The sequence below is a fragment of the Microtus ochrogaster genome, chromosome 6 (genome assembly GCF_000317375.1).
Source record: "Microtus ochrogaster isolate Prairie Vole_2 chromosome 6, MicOch1.0, whole genome shotgun sequence".
In the NCBI taxonomy this organism is placed as follows: Eukaryota; Metazoa; Chordata; class Mammalia; order Rodentia; family Cricetidae; genus Microtus; species Microtus ochrogaster.
In genome coordinates this window covers 58,272,840-58,293,561 of record NC_022013.1, presented here as the reverse complement: position 1 = coordinate 58,293,561, position 20,722 = coordinate 58,272,840, and the positions used below count along the sequence as shown (strand labels likewise).

At 44.7% G+C, this 20,722-nt stretch overlaps 2 protein-coding genes across 3 annotated transcripts in view; one reads left to right on the top strand and one right to left on the bottom strand.

Moving 5' to 3' along the window:
• Nucleotides 1-10,366, top strand: part of Glud1 (glutamate dehydrogenase 1) — a 36,809-nt gene extending 26,443 nt beyond the window's left edge. Inside the window, exons 7-13 of the mRNA XM_005348614.3 lie at nt 808-945; nt 1,651-1,788; nt 2,397-2,477; nt 4,248-4,371; nt 5,181-5,272; nt 7,548-7,610; nt 9,121-10,366. Coding sequence (XP_005348671.1) covers nt 808-945; nt 1,651-1,788; nt 2,397-2,477; nt 4,248-4,371; nt 5,181-5,272; nt 7,548-7,610; nt 9,121-9,240 — 756 coding nt within the window. The 3' untranslated portion in view covers nt 9,241-10,366. The remainder of the gene's footprint in view (nt 1-807; nt 946-1,650; nt 1,789-2,396; nt 2,478-4,247; nt 4,372-5,180; nt 5,273-7,547; nt 7,611-9,120) is intronic.
• A 5,179-nt stretch (nt 10,367-15,545) lies between these two features.
• On the bottom strand, nt 15,546-19,149 carry Fam25a (family with sequence similarity 25 member A). Of its 2 annotated transcripts, none has more exons than XM_005348613.2 (3): nt 18,925-19,149; nt 17,506-17,568; nt 15,546-15,738 (listed from the first exon to the last, which is right to left on the bottom strand). In XM_005348613.2, the coding sequence occupies exons 1-3, from the start codon at nt 18,995-18,997 to the stop codon at nt 15,605-15,607; spliced, it is 270 nt and encodes an 89-aa protein (XP_005348670.1). In that variant the 5' UTR covers nt 18,998-19,149; the 3' UTR covers nt 15,546-15,604. The 2 variants fall into 2 exon arrangements, with proteins under 2 accessions (XP_005348670.1, XP_026635638.1); XM_026779837.1 differs by lacking the exon at nt 18,925-19,149 and adding an exon at nt 17,959-18,202.
• Nucleotides 19,150-20,722: the final 1,573 nt, after the last annotated feature.

The following is a 20,722-nucleotide window of genomic DNA, read 5'->3' as shown; positions in this document are numbered from 1 at the left end:
TTTCAATTTATGGCATTAAAAATTCTTTGAGAATTTGTTAGCTTTTAGAATGGTTTTCAGAGTGAAACATCTTTTTTCTTAACCTTGATCTGATTCATAGAATTCAACCTAATCTTTTAGATTAAATGCACTACTGTCACATCTTTTGGTCATTATTTAAGCATAAAATTGCATTCAGAAGGGAAAAGGCCTCAACTGTAAAGCCATTGTAATTGTGCAGAAATATTTTCACACTGACCTAAATTTGTTTCCTGTGTCAGCATGTATTTCACTTAGAAGTTTACACTTGGCATTACCGTAAAATAGCAGTGCACCTTTATATATACAGTCATAAGACCCTAGGCTCTGACTGCATTGGTGTGGGTCCCCACTGCCATATCTTTATAAGCAAGCAAAGCCCTGAATACACTTCTCCAGGGCTCAGTCTCATAGGTAGCAGAAGGTTTCAGATTTGTAATCATAGAAATGTATCATTAAAGAAGCCATTCAGTCCATTGCTTCTCTTTTTTTAATATATTCACTTGTTTGTGTGGGTTTCTGTGTGCCACAGTACATGTAGAAGTTAGAGGAAACTTATAGAGGTTGGTTCTCTCCTTTCACTGTATGGGTCCTTGGGATAGAACTGAGGTCAGCAGAGTCATACTTGGTGTCAAGTACCTTTCCCATAAAATATATACTGTCCCAGGACATTGCCTCTTTTAGCAAAATTTTTGAGACTTGCTTCTAAACTATCAGTAAAGATATGTTGATGAGAATGAATTGTACTCTCTGCATCGAGTCTATGTCATGCATAATTGTTCTGCACAGGGATTTGGTAACGTGGGCCTGCACTCCATGAGGTATTTACATCGTTTTGGTGCTAAGTGTGTTGGTGTTGGTGAATCTGATGGGAGCATATGGAATCCAGACGGTATCGACCCAAAGGAACTGGAAGATTTCAAGTTGGTAAGTTATTCTAATATCTGAGCAATCTTTTAAAATTTTAAGAGGTTAGTTTTTTGGGTTTTATTTTGTTATTTTAATTTTGTGTTCGTGTGCTCTATAGCATTCAGTTGGAGGTCAGAAGACACCCTGTAGGACTCTGCTCTCTCCTTCCACCATAGGGGTCCCAGGATTCAAATTCAGGTCATTGTTTGATGACAGGCACTGAGCCATCGCACCACCAGCCTTAAAAAGATAATATTTTCAGTTATTTCTTTTGAGGCAGGTGAGACTTGTGCCACTGTGCACATGGAGAACAACTTGGAAGGTGTTTCTCCTTCCACCACATGGGTCCTGGGTGGTTAAACTCATCATCAGGCTTGGTGGCAGGAACCTTAAGTGTTCTTTCTTCTGCCGTTTGGTTTTATGTTTGGGTGGTGAGGTTGGGGTTTTTTAATTCAAACTTGGTTTGATCATCTTGCTTCTTCCTTCCAAGTGTTGATAGGATATTTATCTTTTTTGAGGCATGGTCTTGCTGAATGTGCTTGGTTGGTCTCATATTCTCTGGGTAGCCCAAGATGGTTTAAAACTCACAGCAATCTCCTTGCCTCAGCATCCCTAATGTAGGGATTATAGACATGAGCCACTGTACCTGGTTCTAAATAAATGCACTGAAGATTGCATTTAAACTGTGTTGGAACCCTTAGTCTGACTTTGACTCCCTTACAGCAACATGGATCCATTCTGGGCTTTCCCAAAGCAAAGGTCTATGAGGGAAGCATCTTGGAGGCTGACTGTGACATCCTGATCCCTGCAGCCAGTGAGAAGCAGTTGACCAAGTCCAATGCTCCCCGAGTCAAAGCCAAGGTAAAATCCCTTGTAGAAACAAATGGGCATCATCTGTGTGCAGTGTCATAAGAGCTCATGAGTAGCATCATCAGTGTGGGATGTCATAAGAGCTCATGAGTGGCATCATCAGTGTGCCGTGTCATAAGAGATCATCAGTGACTTTGTTTGAGTCACAGAATTTTACCCCCCCACCACCACTTTCAAAACATAGTTTAAAAAATTAGAGAAGCAGACAAATAAAAGGTAACCTTTGGGGCTGGAGAGATGGCTCAGTGGTTAAGAGCACTGGCTTCTCTTCCAAAGGTCCTGGGTTCGATTCCCAGCAACCACATGGTGGCTCACAACCATCTGTAATGAGATCTGGCGCCCTCTTTTGTCGTGCAGGCATTCTTAGAGGTAGAATGTTGTATACATAATAAATAAATAAATCTTAAAAAAAAAAAACTCATCCTTTCAAAAAACAAACATAGCTTTTAAAAAAATGAATGGTAACCTTTATATACTTTGTAGAGCAACTAATTTTAGCTGAAATTCTTCTACTCTTCCTTTAGCTCCTTATACAAGCAGTCTGCTCTTTGCTGTGAGAATTTTCCTGGCATCTGTGCCTGTCCTCAATTCTCTTCCAGATCATTGCTGAAGGAGCCAATGGACCGACCACTCCAGAGGCCGATAAGATCTTCCTGGAAAGGAACATCATGGTTATTCCGGTAAGACATCTATCTTTGTTCCTCGGGTTTCATGTCCTCTAGGAATCATTTCTTTTGCTAGCAACTGGCAAGAGAGAGGACCCACTGGTGTCAAAAATTGTAATAAATTTCTAATCTTTATTTACTTTTAAGAAAAGGTCTACAAGAGCCAGTTCCAGGACAGGCTCCAAAACCACAGAGAAACCCTGTCTCGAAAAACCAAAAAAAAAAAAAAAGAAAGAAAATATAATGGCAACAAGGCTAAGACCAGGGTTGCAGTGTGTAAGAGCACACACATGAAGTTCAAGGGTCAATCTGCAGCACCTTAAGAAACAAGTGACAGAGGCAGGGATCGGAAGCATGGTTAGTGTAATATACCTGTCACTAGCAATGTGAGGAGGGTTGGAAGCATGGTTAGTGTTATATGCCAGTCACTTTTTCTCTAGCTTTCAGTTGTAACTGGAGTAAAAGTAACCCTCAAAATCCAGTTATGTTAATTTGTATGCTGCGTCAGAAATACAATTCTAAGTTAAAGTCTTAAGTGTTGTTACCCAGTTTGTAACTTTATGCATTTTGAGTATCTCTTTCTGCTTTACTGAAAAAAGAAAGAAAAAGGAAAGGAGAACCTAGGGCTGAAGAGATGGCACAGCCGTTCAGAGCCCATAATGCACTCCCACACTCAGAGCCTCGTTGGGTGGCTCACAGCCTGTGCTCCAGCTCCGGGGGTCCCACACCCTCTTCTAGCCTCTGTACACACTCATATACCCACGTATACACATTTATTTCTTCTTCTTTTTTTCTACTATGAAGAATATGTATTCAGAATTTAGGGTGAAAATGGAGGCGTTATTGGGACTTAAAATGAACACTGAATAGCTCATTTTGTAGAAAGCATGTGTGTTTTTTGTTTTTTGTTTTTTTTTTTTTTTTTAAAACTCATTTAATTGAAATATGCTGTCTTAAGGTGGTGGCAAAGGTAATACCATCTTCTGGTGAGGCACCATCAGTCCACTGGCTGATAAGCCAGGCCTTTAGTCTGAGATCATGGTAAGAATAAGCTATCACCAAAATCATTCAGTGATCTCGATATATTTGTAGTGTTTGACATTCTCTTAGAGTTGCTCTTACTGAGGTGAGGAACAGTGACCAAAGGAACACTTCCACATCACTGTTCATCAAGGAAGTCAGGGCGGGAACCCCGAGGCAGGAGCTGATGCAGCAGAGGTAGAGTGTGGCCCCCCTGCTCAGCCTGCTCTCTTACAGAACCCAGGACCATGAGCCCAGAGGAAAGCCCTACCCACCATGGGTTAGGCCCTCCCACGTCACTAATTAAGGAAATGCCCACAGCGGCATTTCTCAACCTTAGAGTTATAAACCCCTTTGGCAAACATCTACCTCCAAAGGTATTTACATTACAATTCATAACAATAACAAAATTACAGTCATAAAGTAGCAATGAAAATAATTTTATGGTTGGGGTCACAAAATGAGGAGCTGTTGTTAAAGGGTTGCAGTGTTAGGAATGTTGAGACCACTGCCTTGCATACAGATGGATCTTATGGAGGCATTTTTTTAAATTGAGGTTCTCTTCTCAGATGACTTTAGATTGTGTCAAGTTGGCACAAAAACTATGCAGATGTTTAGTCTACCTGGGTATTGAAATTGAGTTCCTGAGCCTGACAAGATGGCAGAGCAGCTATAGGTACTAAGTGCCAAGCCTGACATTTATTAAAGCCATCATCTTTTATTTCTTTTTTTTTTAATGTATTTTCCTTGTCATTGTGTGTGTAGGATCTCTACTTAAATGCTGGAGGAGTGACAGTGTCTTACTTTGAGTGGCTGAAGAATCTCAATCATGTCAGCTATGGCCGATTGACCTTCAAATACGAAAGGGATTCTAACTACCACCTGCTCAGTGAGTTCTTCCTTAGAATCTTGTTTGTGTCTCCAAAAATTGTCCTTTGGGCCAAAGAAAGCTGGGAAAGCATAGACACTTAGGGAACCTCTTCTGATAATCCTAGAGACCTTTGCCTAAGAACAGAAAACAGTTTTTCCGTCTCCTGGTTCACAGAGCAAAAGGACACATTTTTTTAAAATAATGTTGTTTTCCACAAATAAAAATCTATAGATTAATGACACTCTAAAAAGCCTTTTTTAAACCTGAACCCCACCACTGATCTTATTCATCCCTATCTCTAGTTGCTCTCAGAAAAGTCCTAGCTAACATTTATAAAAAAAATTATAATGAAACCCATTCTTTTATACACTAATTGAAAGAAGTGCAGCCTAGTGTGGATGCCCATTTTGAGTCCTCTGGTAAGCATTTTTATTTGACCAGAGTAAGCTCACTATGGAGAGCTCTCATCCAGCTGAAATAAAATCAAGACCTCCCACTGCGTCCCTGTACTCTGCCACTCTGAGAATGTTCCTCTCTGTCCTTTTCTCTTCCCTTTGAATTTCTTTTTAACAGAGCCAAGAGAAGAAAACCCTAGTGATGGGCGTTATGGAAACAAAGCAGTGACCTAAATTCACATTTCTATACGAATTTGGCAGGCTTCTCCTTGCTGAGCTTTTAATAATTAACCCTTCTGTGTCACTAGGAGTAAATGTTTCTAAACCATTAGTTTGTGGGCTACACACATATATAGGTTAGAGTTAATAAGTCATACATTTACTTTCTCCCTCTATTAACAGTATCTTACTTGATGTCTTGGCTTCTTACAGTGTCTGTTCAAGAGAGTTTAGAGAGGAAATTTGGAAAGCATGGTGGAACTATCCCTGTGGTCCCTACAGCTGAGTTCCAGGACAGGATATCGGTGAGTGTGCTGACACCAGAGTGGCACCTTACACATGCTCCCTGCCTTGTCTTTAGGCTAGACAGAGTAAATGTACTCTTAGCAAAGGATTTTAACCATAGTGGTATTTGTGGTCATAATTCATCATTCCATTCTAAAAATGATGGCAAGTAAGTAATTCTGTTTGGGGTACTTAATGATTTGACACAATCCTAAGGATTTCCATACTTTTCAACTCAAGCTTCAGAGAACTAGAATTGAAAAGTAAACATGAGACTGAATTATATGAAAATATGAAATAATTTATATGTCACATAGTTAGCATATTAGAAAATAGATAAGTCAATCAGTTCTTACCAGGGTGTACCAATAGTGTATACACATTACAAAGAATTTACCAGGACAATACAGAAAATAATGGGTTACAAAGGCATAGCATATATGTATGGGAAAAAAATATTTAACCTGTTTTATTTTGTTCTATTTATACTGTGGTACTGGGAATTGAACCCAGAAACTTTATGCATGTCAGGTTAGGGCCCTATCACTGAGCTACAACCCCATTCCATTCCCAAGTAGTAGATCTTTAAAACTCACTGCCTCTGTTGAACGGTCATACTTTATTCCAATAATACTACAGATAGGTACAGCTCTTCTGAAAATTCTGAGTTCTCTGTGAGTTCAAGACCAACCTGGTCTACAGAGTGAGTTCCAGAGCAGGCTCCAAAGCAACACAGAGAAACTCTGACACACACACTCTCTCTCTCTCTCTCGTGTGTGTGTGTGTGTGTGTGTGTGTGTGTGTGTGTGTACATATATATATACTTTTTGTAATTTATTTATTATGTATACAATATTCTGTCTGTGTTGTGTGTGTATGTCTGCAGGCCAGAAGAGGGCACCAAACGTCATTACAGATGGTTGAGATGGTTGTGAGCCACCATGTGGTTGCTGGGAATTGAACTCAGGACCTTTGGAAGAGCAGGTCTTAACCTGCTCTTAACCTCTGAGCCATCTCTCCAGCCCTTTTTTTTTTTAAGAGGCATTTGGTTCCAGGTAACAATTTACAAGTGTCCTGTGCCTTGTTTTTCTTCTGTCTGTAGCCCTAGAACTCAGAGGCAGAACTAGGAGGGCTGCTTTGAATTTAGGGCCAGCATGTATGTGTCATACATACATATGTACACACGTATGCATGCACACAGGCTCCGGAAAAACTCAGGATTTTGATTATTTTGTTCATTGCTGTGTCCCTAATGTCTAAACATGCCTAAGACATGGTATTCTTAATAAATGTTTGATGGATGAGTGAAAGAAGCTGCACTCTTCTGCCTGTTAAGCGAGTTTGTTTCATCTCCCTATTTTAGAGACCAAAACAAAGTATGATACAAATGTACATTGCAAGATGTTTAGTGTAAATAACTTTGGGGTTTCTTTGTAACAGATAACCAAGGATTAGGTTGAACTCCTGATCTTCCTCCCTCAACCTCCCATGTTCTGGAGTCACAGGCATATAATTTGTTTTAGTAACCCACTTCACGATTTTATCTGGCACCTTAGGATATATATATTGTATAGCTGTCTTATGTCACATTAGGAATGGAAGTGACTTAGACATTTTTTGTTTTTTGTTTGTTTTGTTTTTGTTTTTCAAGACAGGGTCTCTCTCTGTAGCCCTGACTGTCCTGGAACTCCGAGCATGGTGTCCTCAAACTCACAGAAATCCACCTTCCTCCCAAGTGCTGGGATTAAAGGCATATGCCACCATGCCTTGTGCTACACTTAAATTTTAAAGAAATACCTCCAAGAAATAAATTAGATAGAATAGTCTATAGAAATAGTCTAGAGAAATATAGAAAGCTCTTTGATCCCCAACTTTAGAGCTGGGGCTACTAAGTACACAGGCAAGATCTCCCCAGAGCTGCTGTCGGCTTTAGCCATGTCCCGTCTGTGTCTGGTGGCCCTGCACATGTAGAGAGATGGTGAGTGCACCGTGACAACATCTGTGTAGAGTATCTTGAGTGGGGGCTGCTATCTGACCTCTCACCGCCCTCGGACTGCTTTTCTGTGTTTGTTTTAATATCATCCTATTTCATGAGTTTTGTTGCTGTGTAATATCATTAAAACAGCTATGTTTGGAAAATTATTTGTCTATCTTGCTAGCATACACTGATACAGAGCAGAAATTCTATATCTTTCCTATATTGCTGCAGTATCAACTTAATCCTTAGTATTCTTCTAGAGACATGAAGCATATCTTGATGTGTTTTTGTTAAGTTAATGTTATTTTTCCTAACAGGGTGCCTCTGAGAAGGACATCGTGCACTCTGGCTTGGCCTACACAATGGAGCGATCTGCCCGGGTATGTATGCAGATGATAGCAGCCTTTGTGTTAATAACATAAAACACCAGTTAGCACGGTGTCTTGGCAGGCAGATTGTGTTTCTGATGCTGTTACCTGATCCCTGCCTCTGCACAGCATCACTTGTCCCGTTGTAGCCTCTGTTGATGAGCACTGTCGTCAGTACCTCCTTAGGAAGAATCGAGTACTTCTGATTCTTCCTGAGGACCCAGGTTCAATTCCCAGCACCCACAGGTCACTAACTACTTTAACTCCAGTTCTAGAGGATCTGATGTGCTCTTATGGCCTCTAAACACACTAAGGTGCAAGCAAAACAGCTCTATACATCAAAAATACAAATAACTAAAAAGATAGTTGGTGAAACTAGAATGCTTTGAGTCAGTCGCTATTTAATAGCCCAAAGCTGACTTAACTATAAAATTTGGTTTAAGTAAGAACTTTGTGACTTTTGTTTGTTTTGTTTTGTTTTTTTTAATCGCTTGAATGCTTTTTATACCAGGCCTTAAATGTGGCACAGTATGAGCACAGCTTTTCCGACACTGTTCTTTTGTCCTTTGAGACAGGGTCAATCTCTCTAGGTAGCACTGGCTGTCCTGGAACTCTCACAGTAGACCAGGCTGGCCTTGAACATCAAGATCTGCCTGCCTCTGCCTCCCGAGTACTGGATGATAGATAGACTGGTTTCTTCTTTATCAAATTCTGTCCATGTTGATTTCCAGGCTGAAGTAGCATAGCCAGAGTCTGCTGAAGAAGGCGGTACTTCTTAGTGTGCTGTTTTCTGAGGGGAGGGGTATTTTGTTGCATTTTAAAGCAGGGTCTTACTTCCTAGTCTGGCCTTGTTTGAACCTTGAACTCACCTCGTAACTGAGACGTGGTTGAGCTCCCTATCGTCCCCACCTCCCTAGTGCTGGAATTATTAACATGTGCCGCTATACTTGATTCTTGCTGCCTTTCTTTTTAATTGAGACATAATTCAAGCACTCTAGTGGACTGGCAAGATGACTCCATAGATAAATCTGACAGTCTGAGTTCAGTCCTTGGGACTCACATGGTAGAAAGAGAAAGCCAACTCCTTAAGTATTCCTCTGACGTCCACATGCACATCGGCACGTGAGAGTATAATGTACACAGCACACACACAATAAAATATATTCTTCGGCTTGTAGTATATTCACAAGGCTGTATAGCTATCATCACTGAAATTCTAGAATGTTTCTAGTGCCCTGTTACTGGTTATTTTAAACAATTACTAAGTGTGATCTGAGCTCGTTCGAGATCACAGGATAGTTAACAGAGAAGCCATTCACATCTGTAGTTCTCAGGAGCAGTTATTGCTGTTCACTGGATGACAACAACGGAGAATTTGCTGCTCCAGTCATTTGCCTTAGGCTGTCTAAGTCTTACAGTTAGTTGGTCATGGTGGGTGAGTAGTACCCAGCCTCCATGCGTTCCTTTTGTGTTCACAGCCTGACAGTCAGGTGGTCTCACTGCCTTTTCTCCTTCATTCCAGCAAATTATGCGCACCGCCATGAAGTATAACCTGGGATTGGACCTGAGGACAGCTGCCTATGTCAACGCCATTGAGAAAGTCTTCAAAGTGTACAACGAAGCTGGCGTGACCTTCACATAGACAGGTCACAGCTGACTTCTTTATCACCACTTCACCTATAATTTCTGCAGACCTGTCACAAGTTTACATGTAACCACTGAAATCTGTTCTTGTGACTCATTAGTTAATGGACACTGTTCTCAGCAAGTCAGTCTGAATCAGCCCCTTGAGAGATTAGTTAGAGGATCATGTACAAGCTGATGTGTCAGTAGGAATCACGTGTATCAGAACTGGTTAGGTACTTTTTCTAAGTGCAGTCTCTGCCTGCCTCCCGGCTCTGCTGCCTTGCTCTGGGTCCTTGCCAACAGGGTCAGTGCTGCTGGCAGGGAAGCAGTCAAGAGCAGCCAGCCACTTCTGGACAAGCCTGGGAACTTGGACACACAGAAGAGTAGGTGCGTGGCATTTTCCAAAGGTGGCATGGTCCTCAAATGAGTTATTGCTATTTTACATCTACAAAATAACTCAGTTTTCTAAGTTGCAAACAAAATAAAAGCTATTTCTCTTATGTATTTTATTCTTTGAGAATAAAATTAGTACATGCTGCTGTAATTAAATTGCCTTTAATCACTTAATCCTGACCTCAACTCAAGCAGTGAATGCCTAAAAACATAATGAATGAAGAAGCTAGTTTTTATAACATAAAACAGTATCATTTGTAGCTATTGGCACTGCATTGTTGTCCAGGAGAAAGAACGTGGCACTGTGGGAGCACTCTCCTCAGACCTGCAAGTGACAGGGACTCTGGGGAATTTATAACACAGTCCAGGGAGTGCAGTAACCTCCTTACCATGAAAATGACTTGTTCTTCCCATTTGAAGAGCTATTGTGTTGAGTAGGTGAACCATAATTCAAATAGTGTCCCAGAAAAAACCTTGGGCTCCCTGTTTGGAGTCTGGCTGGCTCCACCTGACTGTGTCCCTTCTTCCGAGGCTTTGCATTCTGCACACCGCTTCACTAACAGCAGGCTGGAGACTGCCTGGAATGTTGGCTTTTGAACAGGAATGCTCCACAGAAGTACCAGATATTATTTATATAAGAAGTGCTTTTTTTTTTAACAATGCCCTTTCAGAAATCTCTAACTACTTTGTAACTGCATGATTAACTTGGTGATAAAAGCAGTTATTAAAAGTCTACCTTTTCTAAAGTGTATGTTTCTTTTCTGTGTTTTCATATTTGATAGTCTCTTAGTAAATGATAAAACAGTAATCGAGTTTCAACAATTTTTGTAACTCTACGTTACTTCTTTTGTTACAAACTACTAAAATTTTTGGTTTTGGTTTTAGTTTTTCGAAACAGAATTTTTCTGTGTAGCACTGGCTATCCTGGAACCAGCTTTGTAGACCAGGCTGGCCTCAAACTAATAGAGATCGTCTTGCCTTTGCCTCCCAAGTACTGGAATTAAAGACTTGTGCCACCACCGCCTAGAGAGCTGCTCAAATTTTATTCTTGGGTTATTTTTTATTTCATTTTATTAAACTGTAATGGCTGTTCTCGGGGAAGAGGTTATAGTATCTAAAACTAATATGCTAGTGTAATTTCTGGTACTTTTTTATTTATTCATTTGTTTGAACCAGGGTCTTAGGTAGCACAGGATAGCCTCAAACTTGCTATTAGCTGGGGCTAGCTAATTCCAGTCCTCCTGCCTATTGCTCATCTAACCTGTTTTTTGGTTGGTTGGTTGGTTGGTTGGTTGATTGGTTGGTTGGTTGGTTGGTTGGTTGGTTGAGACAGGGTTTCTCTGTAGCTTTGGAGCCTGTCGTGGAACTCGCTCTGTAGACCAGGCTGACCTCAGCTCTCCCAGAGATCCGCCTGCCTCTGCCTCCCAAGTGCTGGGATTAAAGGTGTGCGCCACCACCGCCCGGCTGCAAGTTTTTTTAAAAAACAAACAGCAGCTAGCGTGTGATAGGTGAGTATTCTGCCTCTGAACACCACCCTACCTTGGACATTTTCAGGAATGTACACAGTCCTGTACTGGGAGCCTCCAGATCCAAGAAATCAGCTGGGGTGTACTATCCTGCAGACCTCACACTTCCCAGTTTTTCCATAAAAGCTTCTTATCCTGTTTGCTCAAACTGTTAGCAGCCACCACTTAAAGGAAGACATCTGATTGTTCCTGGTAGCTCCCACCGATGAAAAGAGTGAGCATCAGGACGTGAGCATCAGGAGAAATAAACACAGCTTATCAGTGAGCACTCCAGAGGACTAGGACCAGCTCACTGAAGTCTCTGCAGTTGAGGAATCTGTTTTCTGTGGTGCCCTAAACGGAACCCAGGACCTAGAACAAACTACACCCCAGCCATTGGTTTTTTGAGATAGGGTCTCCCTACATAGCTCAAAAATGATCCTCATGCCTGTCCATCCTGAGTGTTGGAATTTCAGGTGTGTGTCACCATGCCTAGATAAATGATATATTCTGTCTTTCCAGAGAGCTTCTGTAAACAGACTGCTTTGGTTTCCCGGCCACCCAGACCCAAATAATCACACCAAAACTATATTACTTATAGCACTGTTTGGCCAATGGTTCAGGCATATTCCTAACTAGCTCTTATATCTTAACCCATTTCTATTAATCTGTGTAGCACGACCAGGCTGTGGCTTGCCGGTAAAGTTCTGGAGTCCTCCTTCGGCAGCTACATGGTGTCTGGCTGACTCAGCCTTTCTCCCTGCATTCAGTTTAGTTTTTCTACCTAGCTATACTAACTATATTCTTCCCCTGTCATAGGCCAAAGCAGCTTCTTTATTAACCAATGGTAATAAAACCTAGTCACAGCATACAAAGGGGAATTCCTCATCACGCTTCCAGGCTGTTGAACCTTTTTGAGTTCTAGCCCAACTCTTTCCTTGAACTTCTGCAATCCTAATTCAAACTTCCCTAAGCTATAATTTCAGGACTGTAGGTTTTCAGTAAGAGTAGGCCATTGGCTTTCTGAAGTGTGGTGAGACCAGGGAGGGTAGAGGATGACTCAAGATTCAGACCAGCATCATTTTCTTCTGGTACCACTATTATTTTGATAGCACTGGCTCCAGGCCCTTCATTGCCAAGGACGCTGAGGAGAAAATAAAATATGGAAATAATGCTGTGGGAGATGACCTAAGGTTGAGGCAGCACTTTGGCTCTCTTTGGAGGTGGGACAATTTTTAAAAACTATTTTATTGGTATTGTGGGGTAGAGGCACACACATGCCATGGCGTATGTGTGTGTATAGAGGTCAGAGGACACGGAGTTGGCCCTAGCCCTGTGCTTTTCCGAGGGTTCCAGGGGCTGAATGCGAGCCATCAACATTACTCAGCAAGCATTTTATCCGCTGAGCCATCTCATCGGCCTAAGACAGAAGAATTTCATTGTTTATCTAACTCATGCCTGTGGACTAGTTCACATCAGTGCTGTCATGCAGCCTCAACATGCAGGCTGGCCTCCATAGCCTGTTAAGCAGAACGCTCGCGCCAAGCCACCCTGAACGTCCTCAAAGACACAGTGCTCTGCTTCCCACGTAGTAACTCTCGGAAGCACTTCACCAGGGAACAGTCTTGAATGCGCTAGTATTGCCCTCCATAACCAAGTTTTTAAAACAACTGTCTTACTTTCCTCTTAAAAATCAAACACCAGCGCTAAAGTAAGAATTTCTCATATTCCCACAGATGGAGAGGACCACTGCTAATATTTATCAGGTATGAGCTGTCTAGGTTTTTATGATGTTCTTAGATAATTATAGCATTTGCCTTATGAAAAATGAGCTTGTTCTGCATATGTTTTGCAACTTATTAACTGACTTGGACATAATATATTTATACTCCCCTAGTTGTTTTTAAGGCCTGGGCACGGACCTTGCTTGTCTGAAGTAAGCACCTACGACTGGGCTACATCCCCAGCCCTTCCTACTCAGCAGCCATGTATAATCCCTTTCCTCTATTAGCCAAAGATGGTATCCTTCCAGGCCCAGATCCCTTTACAGACCGAAGCAGTTACTGTTCAGTAGAATTTATAGGTACCAATTAAAGTAGAATTTAAAGGCACACGCCTTTATCCCAGCACTCAGGAGGCAAAGGCAGGTGGATCTCTGAATTTGAGGCCACCCTGATCTACAAGAACTAGTTCCAGGACAGGCCCAAAGCTACAAAGAAACCCTGTCTCGGAAAACAAAAAAAGAAAAGATTTTATAGGTACCATCTCCACACTGTGTGACAAGCCTCACGAACAGCACACCTTGCCACTTGAGTGGTGTCTGACGATGGCTGATGTTTCCATTCTGCTCTCATGTTCTGGGCACTATGGACATGTTATAGTAAGTCTACACTCCCCTTTGGCACCGTTGCACACCCAAGGAAATCATTCCAGTCCATGTCTGCCACTCATACTGTCTCTAGCTCTATAAGCTTGGGTTTGGTTGGGGAAGTTCAGAAGTCTTCAGGAGCCAAACCAAGATAAAAAGTCCGACACTAACTAGACAATATACGTGCCAGTGTTGACCCTTGAGTAGCCTGTAGAAATCTGAGAGACATTTCCAGAAGAGTCAAAACGTGGCAAGAAACTGATTTATTCTTTGACCAAAGCCTTTTCTCTTCATTTCTGCTAAGAGCAAATAGCAAATAAATGAACACTTGGAGCCTTGCAATGCATGCCTTTAATCCCAGCACTCAGGTGGCAGAGGCAGGTGGATCTCTGCTTTTGAGGCCTGCCTGGTCTACAGAACAAGTGCCAGGACTGTTACACAGATACCCTGTCTTGAAGGGGGAAAAAAAATCATAGACTTTTACACAGAATTTCTCTTAATCTGTGCTCACAAAAAAAGTATATGTGTGCATGTATGTGTGTGTTGTATGATAAATGCATGCTGCACAGGTGTGTGCAGGCACCCCCCCATACACACCTGGAGACCAGAGGCTAATGTTGGGTGTCTTCCTCCACCACTCTTCGCCCTGAGTTTTGAGGCAGGGTGTCATTGAGCCTGCAGATCACTGCTTCATTCAGCTTGACTGGCTGGCAGGCAGGATCCCAGGATCCACCCGTCTCTGCTGCCATACTTAGGTGTTTAACATGGATGCTGGGGCTCAAATACATCCACACACTTGTCCAGCAAGCACTTTGTCCACTTTCGGGGTTTCATGTAGCCCAAACCGACTTTGAATTCAGCCTCCTTCCTCCACCTCCCAAGTACTGGAATTTACAACATGTACCACCACACCTGGCTTCTGTTCCAAAACTTCTAAATGCTCTTTACTTGCACACTGTTTGCAGACAAGGTCTCATGTAGCCGAGGCTGGCCTTAAACTCACTATGTAGCTGAGGATTGGTCTGTCTCACTTCCTGGGTGCTGGAATTACAGGGGTGTGCCGTGTGCCACCACTTTTAGTCCCCCACACATGTATCTGAACTGTAATGTAGTGATTGCTCATGAGAGGAAGGAAGGAGGCCCACTGCCACCCACTGGCTCTGTCTTGGCCACGTGTCTCCAAGTGGAGCCCACCAGAAGCTTCCAGGAAACCGACTTCGGTACCCTCCAGTATAAATGCTTTTCTGGGTCTCAGGACAGGCAGCCCAGCCATTCCCTGGTCCCGACCTTTCATTGCAAGGAAAAACCCAAGAATGCTACAGCCCACATGCACTTGGCCTTTGGAGCAGCTACACATCTGCAGCTGGGGGTGGGGCACAGTGGGAGAGAGCAGGTGTGCTTGTTAAGCCCTAGGTTAGCTTGACAAATAGAGAAGCAAAGAGAAGGAAGGGAGAGGTGGGAGAGAACTCCCTAGGTAAAGGGCTCGCTGTGCAGTCATACGGACCTGAGCTTCACCCTCAAAACCCACATTTAAAGTAAAAAAAATGAAAACAGCCATGGTGGTGATGCGCGCTCATATTCCCGGTGCTGCAGCAGTGGGGGCAGGCAGATCTTGCTGGTCGGCCAGCCTCGTCTACTGGGCCAGTCGCAGGCCAGTGAGAGACCCTGTCACACACACACACACACACACACACACACACACACACACACACACACACGAGGACTGCTTGCTGGAATGATAATTCCTCATCTGATTCGTTGGATGAAAACCACAAGAGGTGGCAGGTACCCACCATGTTGGATGTTAGAGGAGAAGCTAACAATGTACAGTGTTTCCATTAAAAAAAAAAAAAAAAAAGTTTAGCGTCCTGAGTCCTAGTGGCATTTGCCTATGATCCCACCCTCAGGAGGTTGAGGCAAAAGGATCAGGGGTTCAAGGTCAGCCTCAGCTGCACAGCCAGTGCACGTAAGACCTGTGTCCAAAGCAAAATGAAGAACAGCGGAAAATCACTCTGTCTATGGTTTCTATCCAACAGGAGTAATTTAGGGACTCTATTCACGTTTCACGTTTTTTATTGACATTCAGGAAGGACCAGGCATGGTGGCAGGCCATCTCACTGTCCCAGATTACCCAGGCTTTGTACAGCGTGGTTAACAGCATCGGTAACAGTGTGGTTCACCTTCTCACTCATCTCCTTCACCACTCTGTCTCCTGATTCTTGGGCTGTCTTCAGGGCATTGGTAACGACTGTTGGAAAAAGAAAGAAAATCGTAGGAGTAAGTGATCCAGTGCTTCCAGCAGGAGAGGCCTGGGGGGGAGGTCATCTTAGGGGACCAATCCTGGGGGCTCCAGGAGGATGAAGGGACAAGTGCCAGTGTCATAATGAATCCCAGTTTGGTTTGATTTTCCCCAACGACTTTCATTTCTTCACGTTTGAGTAAGACAGCACGGACAGCTCACGAGTGCACTAGCTACTTTTTTACACTGTTTCTGGATAGTGCTTCTTCATCTTCTCTGACCATTTTTATGAAGATTGCTATATTTGGTTACTGTTTCTGTCACTAGCATTTATCACAGAGGTCTGTGGCCTTCCTTTTGACTTCACTCCCGTTGCGCTTTGCTTCGCTTTTTGCGTTCCTGTCCCTGGCCCCTCCTGTGACGTTTCAGATCGACAGCTTTGCCTAATGTTTTCTCTATGACTACTGTGCTGTTCTGTGGTTGTTTTCAAGAGCCTCCCCTCTCCACGATTTTACTGAAGTCTCTCAGGACACTTCTTTGATCTGAATTTCTGTGTCCCCCAAAATCCATGTTGTAAATCCTCCTTGAGATCACGCCATGAAAAGGTGGGCTGTGCTGCTGGCTAGGTTAGCAGGATTGGTGGAGCCTTGTGAGCAGGAAAGCTAAAACCCAGGAGAGCAAGCCAGTCCTTCAGCCAAGGGAGGACATAGCAGAAAGATGTCACGTAAGCCAGGAGCCAGCTTCACCAGATGCCCAGTGCTGCCTGGGGCTTCCAGACTTCAGCACCGAAGAACAACCCTTTTTTTTTTTTATTTTAAGGTTTTCAAGATGAGTTTCTCTGTGTAGCCCTGGCTGTCCTGGAACTCACTGAGGCTGGCCTTGAACTCATATACATCCACCAGTAGAGATTAAAGGCATGCACCACCACCGCCCAGTTTATCAATATATTTCCTTCTTCTTTCCCATCTTTTTGAGTGAGAGTCTCACTACATATGTACCATAATGGGCTGGTATTCATTATGTAACCTGGGCTAGGCTCAAACTCAGTTTTCTCACCTCATTTTCCCTAGTTCTAGGGTCATAGACATGATCCACCATGCGTGGCTATAGAAATAATAAATTTCTGTTGTGTATGAACCATTGAATTTACAGCATTTCATTTTAGCTGTTTGAGCTTAAACAGTTTAATATACTTGTATATTTAAATGTAAATCCTTCACCCAGCTGGACCCTACTTCGTTGTAAAGATTGGAATGAGATATGTTTTGTACACTGTTCTACTCATGGCATAACACATACACAGTAAGTTGTTATACAAATACATATTAAGATACATACTTGTCTATTTAATTGTTGTATCCCTATGTGCTGCCACACCACTTTCCGTGGCCTTATCTTCTTCAAAGTCCACAGAGAAAACAGCCTAGATGGAGCCCTAACACAAGGTACAACCTGCACAGATAATTGCATCCGGGGAGAATGCGCAGATAATTGCAGCCCAGCTGAGAGGATGCTACATCTGGGGCAGGGCTGGGTCTTGTTGAGCAAGAAAAGGATTCGCCCTAGCACAGGGGCTCCCTTCCTCCCTCTCTGTGTCCCTGTCTGCTGACTCCATTCTCTCTCTACTGTTCCTGTGCTGGGGACGCAACTACTTCACGGTAGGAGAGTGCTTTGCCGCCGAGCTACACACCCACGGCTCTGCCTCCTCTCTTCCCTCCTTTTCTCCTGCCTTATTTTCCTCCTCCCCATTCCCGTCTTCAAACAGATCAGCCTTACCCTTCTCTCCAGCCTCCTTGACAGTGTCCACCACCTCCTTCACCACCTCCTCCACTGCATGAACTGGGTAGAAAAGACAAATTCAGAGTGAGCGTGTGTATAAGCCCACTTCCCCTCACAGTGACCCAGGATGCTTCTGGACAGTAAGGTGTAAGCCCACTCCCCCTCACAGTGACCCAGGATGCTTCTGGACAGTAAGGTGTAAGCTCACTCCCCCTCACAGTGACCCAGGATGCTTCTAGACAACATGGAGAGACTCTGCCCCTAGTCAGGGGAGATGACTTAGGAAAACCCCTAGCTGCCTCCCTTCATAGAACCCCCCCAGATGCCTGGCTGCTGCAGATGCACAGGGCCTTCCCTGCCCCTCTCTGCCTGGATGAGCATGGATAACAAGAACAGCCTTCTGCCAGCTGGGAGCCTGAGACCAGAAAGCTGTTTGTCAGTCTGCCACACCTGTCAGGACAAGCTGACTGGCTGCTTCAGCCTCATCTGTACGTCTCCAGAGAAGTTCCTCTAGGCGACTCTTCCTGGAAGAGGTAGTCCCTACCCACCTCTGGGTTCTGGAGAGTTTGGGTAGGAGCATGTTAGAACCCGAAGACTTGAGAGACAGAACCGTTCCTAACACTACCTTCCACTGCCATGTCCCTCACAGCTCAGACGGCTGGAAGATTAAGAAGAGGTCGGATGTGGAGCTGAGGAGTTTAAAATGAAGTACATGCTGCTCTATCTACAGCCATTTCCAAAGAGAACAGCAAACTCAACACAGGTTTCATCTGTGTCCCACAGTGGGACTCGTGAACCATGGCCACAGAACCATGTCCTAAGTTCTTGGAAGAAATGTCCTTTTAGATTTTGAGCAGGACCAGACTCCACATTTCATAATAACAGAGCCTATGAAGTGTGGTGAAAATCAAAACCCGTCTTCCTTTTTCTCTGGGTCAACAAATCAAATAAGCAGGATTTTTGTTTTAATTTGTTTATAGTTCTTGCAAAAATCCAGGGCCTTGTGCAGACAAAGTGTCCTACCATTGAGCTGCACCCTCAGGCCCGAGAATAAGCAATGTTAACAAAAAGGTACTCTCGGCTTCCAGGCAGAAGGACCTAAGCCACCAGCATCTGGATTCTGCCTGCCTCCAGAAGCCTCCACAGGGCTGGCCTCATCCTGACCTCCGGGGAAGGCTCAGCCTAGATCATGGAGCAAGTCCCTAGTAAGGAAGCTGCTTGGCCAGTGGCTCTCGACTGAAAAATTACCCCAGCCTTTGTGCCCCCAACTCTGCTATCTCCTGGTGGGACCACTGAGCCAAGCTTCCTGATGGGCCTCAGGCTCAGTCTACTCCAAGGAGGCTCTTGCCTGCTTTCAACAGACCCAGAGGAGTCTGCCCTCAGCTTCCGGGCAGCTAGAAAGCCCTGGCCCCTTACCTGCTCCCTCAGTGGCTTTCTCAGTGCGGTGGGCCAAGCCCTCAGCGGCCAGCTTCCCCAAGCCTCCCAGCATCGTCCAGCAGTAGACAGTGACAGATACAGTGCCAAAGGCTGGATTCGCGTGCTTTTATACATGCCTGTGACGGCCTGCCAGGCTCCAGGGCACCAAGCCCTTACCCAGCCAATAGGAGCTGGTGAGTCAGTTCAGGGCCTGGGTGGGGCTACCCCAGTATGTGCACTACCCTCCTCTCAATGAGCCCCCCCCCATTTCCTCTACTAGGAGCCCCAAAAAGCTGGGACAAGGCAGAACCAGAGAAGTCACACTGGACATGTCCCACGGCAGGCGCCTTGATTGCACTGTGAGTTAACATGGCAGTGCTTAGGAACCATTGTTATGCCAGGCCCTGGCTAGGGCCTGAGCTCCCTGACCTGAGCTCATACCTGTTGCCTGATGGCAAAGCCTCCAGCCTACCTGCCAGGGTCTGCACAGTGGCCTGGTCAGGCCGAGGTCCTACTGCCTTTCCCACTGCAAGGGACCATGGCCCAGCTGAACGGCCACATGGTCTCCACCTGACAGGAGGCTCAAAGGGTGGCCTCACCCTCTGGAGGACACAGCGCTGGCCAGGTGAATGGTCATCCTGGCTCAGTCAGCTGATTTTCAGTCAGCCTAGGCCCTGGCTGAGTGATGGGGGCAGCCAGCCCGTGGGAGAGTCCTGGCCACTTTGTACTTTGGAGTGCAGCTTCTAGGGACATTCTCTAAGTGTAAGAGTTGCCCCACATCCTAGGCATGTAGGCCAAAGACACCATCACTGCTTGGGAAGCTGGCTCTCACTCGAATAACCCCGAGGAGCAGCTCCATAGCTTCCTGATAATGTCTCAAGCAGAGGGGTCAGGCTTCCTCCCTCATTACTCAGGGTAGGCAGAGATTCCTCAAGCCGCATACCACACGTTGCCTCCCTTAATCACTAGCCTAAGCAAAGCCTCAGTTTCCTCATCTATTAAATGGGCAGCTATGCCTTCCTGGCTGTGTCACTACTAGTCAGTGGGACAAAGCACGCAAGCTCTTGCAAATACCTAGTCGCTCCTGATCATCGTGGATATGCTGGGGAAGTTCCCTAGGCCCCACTCACTACAGCAGTGGGCCAAGGCCAAGGTGCAGGGGGTGGGAGACCCCGCAGAGCTAGAGAGCTAAGGGATATGGACTCCATTGGCCTAGGGATGGGCAGAAGGTCCTTGCGGAGTTCCCACTCACAGGGGCTAGACCTGGGTCAGGAAGCTGGGGCCTCCTCCCTGGGAAGCCTCTCTCACCCCCTCAAGGCCGTCCTGCTGGGTGTGACAGAACTTAATTAGTGTTTACCTGATCAAGGCCCTCATAGCCCATGCCCTTCAGAGCTGAGTTCCTTTCACATTCCTATATAGTGTCGGCTGGGCCCTGGGCTGTGTCAGGGCAGTTCAAGGGTGCGGTGGGCAACAGGACCTCCGGTCACATGACCAAGCTCCACACGTTATTGCTGTCTCCTTAGGGCAGAAGTGGACAGACATTTAATTTGGAGCAGCCCATTTTAGGAACAGGAAGGGTGGGGAAATGACTCAGAGAGTAGAGCGCCTACCACGTAAGTGAGAAGACCTGAGTTCAAATCCTAGGACCCACATAAAGCAGGAACAGCCACGATCCTAGAACTGGTACAGGAAAATAGGACAAAGACAGGAGGGCTCCAAGATGCTTGTAGGCCAGCTAGCCAGGTGTGCACTGGGGAAAAATCAAAGAGAGGATCTGTCTCAAATAAGATGGAAGGTG

Excerpts from the sequence above, each read along its gene's own strand:
- Fam25a (XM_026779837.1), bottom strand. The coding sequence starts at position 18,088 with ATGCTCCTACCCAAACTCTCCAGAACCCAGAGGTGGGTAGGGACTACC. Across the intron at positions 17,569-17,958 it reads CAGTCAGCTTGTCCTGACAG|TTCATGCAGTGGAGGAGGTG; the intron begins GTGTGGCAGACT and ends TTTTCTACCCAG. Across the intron at positions 15,739-17,505 it reads CAAGGAGGCTGGAGAGAAGG|TCGTTACCAATGCCCTGAAG; the intron begins GTAAGGCTGATC and ends TTTTTCCAACAG.